Genomic DNA, 6,000 nt, shown 5'->3' with positions numbered 1-6,000 from the left:
AGTTAGACATTTATGGTATTAAAATACAATACTTATGGTATCAAGTGGTATAACATAGTTCACACTGTGTGCGTGTTTCTTAAAAGCACACGATTTCATGGCATGTATCTCTCCTTGCTGTGAGTTCTAAGACTTCGTTTTCAGTTCACCGTGACATTAATGCTACCTTCGCTTCCCGAAACGTGCATGGAAACTCCGGGAAAGACTGAGCAATGTGATCATCGTCCAACCAGCTCCTCCAAACTCCGTGCTGACATTGGTCGGACAGCGGAATGTGTTTTTACTGTAATGTCTGAAGTTGTGGCTGAAAACTAATACACGGGTGAGTTTAAAGTGACATAAGAATACAAAATCCAGTGCAGAAGGGCAAGCTGGATATTGTATTTGAAATGGTCAAACTAGCGTGGCTTATGTTTTTAAAGCCCTAGAGTACAGTACGCGTTGAGTGATTTGTTTATAGTCTGCCGGTAGTTACACTGAGTGGTTGAACACGTGGGTACCACAAGCTTTTAAGATTTTAGGATATACAGTGTGAACTGATTAATAATACCTAAATATTTTGCTTCTCTGCCACGATTTCCTATTCTCTGTTTTACACTGTCTAAATGTAGGTGTTAGACAAACACTGTCATTAGGTACTAGTTTGTGCACAGAGAATAGGAGCTAACACAAATACGTCCACACACTGTTCTATAGTGTTTTTAAGTTAATGTATTCAGTGGGTGTTATTCTAGTTTAAAATACATTTTAATCGCATCACAAAAGTATCTTTACGTTTTTATTTGTTTTGCTGTTTTGTTTTTCTCATTTGGATATCTGCAGATAAACAGATGGCGACAGGGACAGAATTCGTTTCTTTTACACGTTTATGATGTCAAATTAGGTGTGTGTGAGTGAGTACAAATATTCGAAAGCATAAGTGTTTTTCAAAGGCAAAACCGTGAACAACTTGTTAAGTCATGAGAGACTGTGCAACCTGTGGGCATTGAGCTCTGAAGGGACTTATTAAAAATCCAACCAGATGGAAGGCCTACAAACTGTTCTTGTTTTTACCATCATAAATATATCTGGAAAACGTTTTTCATCAATTTCTATATAAATGATCACTTACACATATCATTTCAGCTGTGATCAGTATATGAAATGAGAGCACAATTATTCAAAGAATCTTAAACTGCAACAGACACAAAACATTACCAGGAAAAATAATATTTACAGTGTAGGAGGTGCGCTAATTTGAATGACATATGTGTGCACTTCTGTGTGGTTTTGGGCCTATGGCTTGTATCGTCATGTTACAATGTCCACTTTTGGCCAACCTTGATCTTCTTGGCAGAGGAAACCAGGAGTTTGGCCAAAAATACCCCGGTACAGGTTGAAGTTCACCATTCCTTCACACTCCAGGATCTGTAGATGAAAAACCAACCCAAAACATAATTGACTTCCCGCCATATTTCACAGTAGGCATGAGTGTTTTCTCAGCGTGAGCTTCATCTTCTTAATGCCAAACTAGCTGCGCAGCGTGTCTAAAAAGATAAAATTTTGTTTAATCTGAGCATATGATGTGCTTCCAACTGTTAATTTGTGTTTGTCCTCATTTTCCTTACAAACCTGCCTGTCACATTTATGAAGGCGATGGTGAATGGTACAGTAGTTCTCAACACTTTGTGTTCTAAAGATGCTGGTTTGTTTTGGAGATCTCCAGCTATTACATTTGGATTTACAGTAGGGCCTACCAAACCACTTGACTTGTGTCCTCTTTCTGGCAAGGCTGCCACTATTAGTAGCCTTAGGAGGACAGGAATAAGAGCTGAATAGCAGGATGAGTTTCAACTGTCAGCCAGTCCCTGCTGGGACACTCATGGTTAGGTTAATTGGTAGGTGCAGTGAGTAATCCTCAGCTATAGGAAATAATTGATCTCTATCTCTCATTCTGTTTTTTTTTTATTTTATGTCAAAGGCCACTGGATAGAAAGAGAAAGAGATCTAAAGGGACAGGGAATCGGCGTGGCAGTAGAACTCAGGTAAGTCATTTCAGAGAATTTGAGGGTCAATTTTTGCACCTCAGGATTTTGTCATTTGTGTGGGGGTGAACAGGTTACACGGGAGTCTGCCTATGCTCCTTTAAATCCCTGACCATTCAGGATGAAAATGATCCATGAATAAAAGGAACAAATTTGGGCACAAATCATTTTCCCTCTCCCTCTTACATCCTCCTCTTTTTTGTATTATTCCTTGGTCGGTGGCTTGTGACCATCTTTGCCATCTCCTTCATTCAGACTATGTCTCTTTAATCAGCCATTATAGCTTCAGACACGCTGGGTTGAACCGGACTATGGGCTTGTATTGAGTAGCTCTGGCATTCATTTATTTTATTTATGTTTTCTAAATCTGAGTCATTCGTATGCTTGGTGAACATCTGTTCCTGCAAAGCATAGTAGTTGAGTGCACTGTAAAGGGTGTGGGATAAATGAAAAGAGGAATAGTGGAGTAACACTGAAAATGTTAAGTCTCTTCTGTTTTTTTTAGAAGAGACTGGAGTTTTGCACCTTTGGAAATTAACCTATCAGATCTTTGTTTGGAAGCAAACTCTGCCCTTTGCAGTTCTTGCAACATTTTACATTACATAAGGCAAAGTGTTTGATGAGTAGTGATGCTGAAGCATAGGAGACCAGTACAGAAAAGGATGTTGCAAACCTGTATATCTGACAGTATGAAGTAAGAAGGTAAACCATTAAAGCTAAAAGGGATGAAGTGATCCTTGTAAATTCAGGCGGGTTTGTTTTTTTACTTGGATGATACAGAATAACTTCGGGGTGCTCAGTCTCTCTTTTGTCAAAGCAAACTCCTCTGTTTTTCAGTAAGGATCCTGGTTTCATCAACACAAGAGTAAGACAAAATAAATGCAAACGACGATTGTGAACTTGTCAGCTGGGACGAGTGGTGTTCTATCTCAGTCCTGGAGACACTTGACCTCCTCAGTGGTCAAAGACATGAAAGGGGTGAATTGTCTTTTCTAATGGTGAGGTACTTTAGGCGAGGTTTTTCTGTCATGTTACCTGATGTCAACAGTCTGTCGATCACCTGTTTCAACAGCCAACATGTTTGCTGGGTATGAGTCTGTGGAGGAGTATGAGGACGAGCTGTACAAGGAGCCAGGGCAATCCAGCGACTCCGAGCTCGACAGCGAGGTGGAGTTCCACTTGTACAGTCAGGTCCACTATGCCAGCAGGGCCGGAGACGGAGAAGTGGAGGACAAGGTGGAAGAGAACGGCGCCGTGGACAGGGGACAAGAGGAGGAAGTGATCAGCATCACTTCTGGCTGCGAACCGGAGGTAATCACGCTGTCGGACAGCACGGAGGAGGAAAGCATCTGTGTCACGAAGGGCAGCAAGATGGACGGTTTCTCCAAGGCTTTGAGGAAGAGGGCTTGCCCTTCCTCTTCCACCCCATTGCCCCCCCGCAAGGGGCAGCGGGAGACGGCGGCGGAGCAGGCCGAGACCCTTTCCGACAGCGAGGACTCTGACTGCGTGGAGAGCTGGATGATCCTGGGACGGGGGCAGCTGGCAGAGGACCGTTCGATCCAGCTGAACCTGAAGGACCACAGTCGAGAGAGCTGGGGCTCTGGATCAGGTAAGGGACCTGGGCTGCTCACTTCCACACACGGGGAGCACCTGATTTGTGGTTCCCGAGACAGGCGTCCAAGCGACGTGGTGCAGTCAAGACGCCACAAAGTCCAGGCTGCAACATATGTGAAACACACTCACACGCTCACTGAAGCAGAAATGACGGGCGTTTTTTTGAAACGTCGTTACACTCATGCAAATCGTGTTGCACTCACGTTAGTCATCCGTCTTCTGATTTCATCATCAAAACGTCTTATATTGAAATGTTAAAATAAAATAACATTATTATTCAGGTTTAGAATTAGTCAGGATAAGATGATCACATCCCTTTCATGGTGCGACTTTACTTTACTTTAAGTGCTCAAAGGGAATCTGTTTATCTGCTTTTAACGTGTTTATATTAAAAGCAGAATTGCTTGTCATATGTTCCAGTTTGATCATAATCTTGAATTGGGGGTATCAGGTAATATCTTGAACAGGATTCTCCAACATGTGAGAATTCTTGAAATATCTTGCCCTGAATCAACCACATCAGTATTTGTTCTGGGTTTTTGTTTGAAAATTAATAACCATTTGCAAATTCATTTGATCGTGGTCATATGACAAATGGTCATCTTACAGAATGTTAAAAATATTGCACTTGAAAATATATATGGCAGTGTATATTGAGTTAGAAAAATTAGCAATTCTACTTAAGGTTTCCAAGTTACCGTCATAAAAGAAGATACAATACTTTTATTTCCCACTGGTTAACAAAGCACTTTATTTTCACTGCACATACATATTGCCATTTCATTTTAAAGTTATGGAATTTATATTATTTTTATTTCTTAATTTATGGCAAGTCTTCTTGTTAAGGGTATTATTTGCATCTGAATAATTTACAGTTCATAGATTGTGTGAAAAAGTTCCTTCTCTGTTCCTTTGCATTTATTGCAAAATTAACTTACTTCTTTTGAGGGAACTCTGCTTTTAACCAGCTTTCATGACTTGCTTGTTTTGTATGCGCCTTGTGCTCAGAGTGCACCTGCATCCTTATTTTTTAAACCTTCGTCGCTCTCCAACTTGCAGCATCATTTTTCCTGTAGTGGGGGTTGGAGTTTGGGTTATGAGATTTATTGTGGGGGAAAGAAAACGTCAGCCTGAAAACCATATTCCTCACGTCACGTGACAGGAATCGCCAGATAGTTTCTCACTTGGGAGCTCAACTCAGAAACAGCAGGTACCAGGTATTTTCAGAAAGCCGCTATCAAAAGTGTATTACCTGCATAACTAAGACCTGGTCTTAATCCTGTGAAAGACCGGCGTTGCAGCATGTGAAGCCCATAAAAAGAATTTTGCTTGATTTGCTGCAAGAGGAGACTTAAGTGAAGAAATCTGTGCAGAGTTAAGATGAGGTAGAGTAAGAATCCCCGAAATTCATTTCACAAACTTTCTTCACTTGGCAAGCCTTGCACAACAAAAAATCCTTTCCTTAACCCTAGCCTTATCTCCCAACTCCTAGCTCGTTACAGATCCCCTGTCTCTGTGGAAGGACAGGGGAACCGTTTGCTCTCCATCAAAGATCTGTCCTCTCCGGACAAGAGCCTTTGAGTGCGTTTCTGAAATTGGGAAATGAGAATGTCATCCCCTGCAGATTCCTCTGTTTAAATCTTGTAATTTTGTTTGGGCTTTGCTTATCAAATCTGGCATTAAAAAGATTTTCGTTTCAGTCCATCCTGGTCTAAAAGTATGTTTTGGGGGACTCTAGGCTCATGCTGCTGTGCATTTCTCAGAAGAACTGCTGCGTTCTGTGATTTTGAAGAGACATACTCTTCGGAGCAAGTTAGGCCAGCTGTATCTTTAATGGGCTTATACCTCACCTTCGTTTTTGCATATATTCCAAATAGTTCTTAGTATAACACGGTTTGAAATACTCATAGCTATCAGTGAAAAAAACTGTGCAGCGATTTAGAATAGATTATTTCATTTTTAATTGTGTGTTGGATGACCTTTAAAAAGTCTTAAAAAGTGCTTAGTTTTGCCATTATTGATGCATGGATCTTTGGAACCTTCTGGATAGACAGCAGAGGGATATTTTTCCACTCCTCTTCTCCGACTGCATCAGCGATAGGAGAATCCACTGGTCGTTTTCCATCAGGCCTATCAAGGGCAAAACGACATAGTGGTGAATAAAGCACACCGACGGCCTCTTTGTTGGCACCCCTCATGATTTCGGATCCACAAAAGGCAACGACTTTGACATTCGACTGTGAAGATGTTTCCCTTGAATGGTCTCTGAGCGCTCAAATGATTTCTATGCAGAAGAGGAACTGTGGTCCTTCTGTGTGTATACTGTTTGTTTCTTCCTGGGGCTTTGTGAGCTGTTTACATG

General features: G+C 41.4%; 1 protein-coding gene across 3 annotated transcripts in view; it reads left to right on the top strand.

Annotated features, from left to right (window-relative positions):
• Nucleotides 1-225: 225 nt before the first annotated feature.
• zcchc7 (zinc finger, CCHC domain containing 7) overlaps nt 226-6,000 on the top strand; it is a 118,687-nt gene continuing 112,912 nt past the window's right edge. For 2 of the 3 annotated variants that reach the window (XM_088624318.1, XM_088624302.1), the window contains exons 1-3: nt 226-322; nt 1,961-2,024; nt 3,097-3,633. In XM_088624318.1, the coding sequence (XP_088480444.1) occupies nt 3,102-3,633 (532 nt within the window). In that variant the 5' untranslated portion in view covers nt 226-322; nt 1,961-2,024; nt 3,097-3,101. Of the gene's footprint in view, nt 323-822; nt 884-1,960; nt 2,025-3,096; nt 3,634-6,000 lie in introns of all 3 variants that reach the window. The other variant, XM_088624310.1, reaches the window with a different exon arrangement.

This window comes from Lepisosteus platostomus, chromosome 1, assembly GCF_059453375.1.
Source record: "Lepisosteus platostomus isolate fLepPlt1 chromosome 1, fLepPlt1.hap1, whole genome shotgun sequence".
Taxonomy (NCBI): domain Eukaryota; kingdom Metazoa; phylum Chordata; class Actinopteri; order Semionotiformes; family Lepisosteidae; genus Lepisosteus; species Lepisosteus platostomus.
The sequence above is the reverse complement of the archived record's forward strand: the minus strand, read 5'-3'. Positions and strand labels throughout refer to the sequence as shown.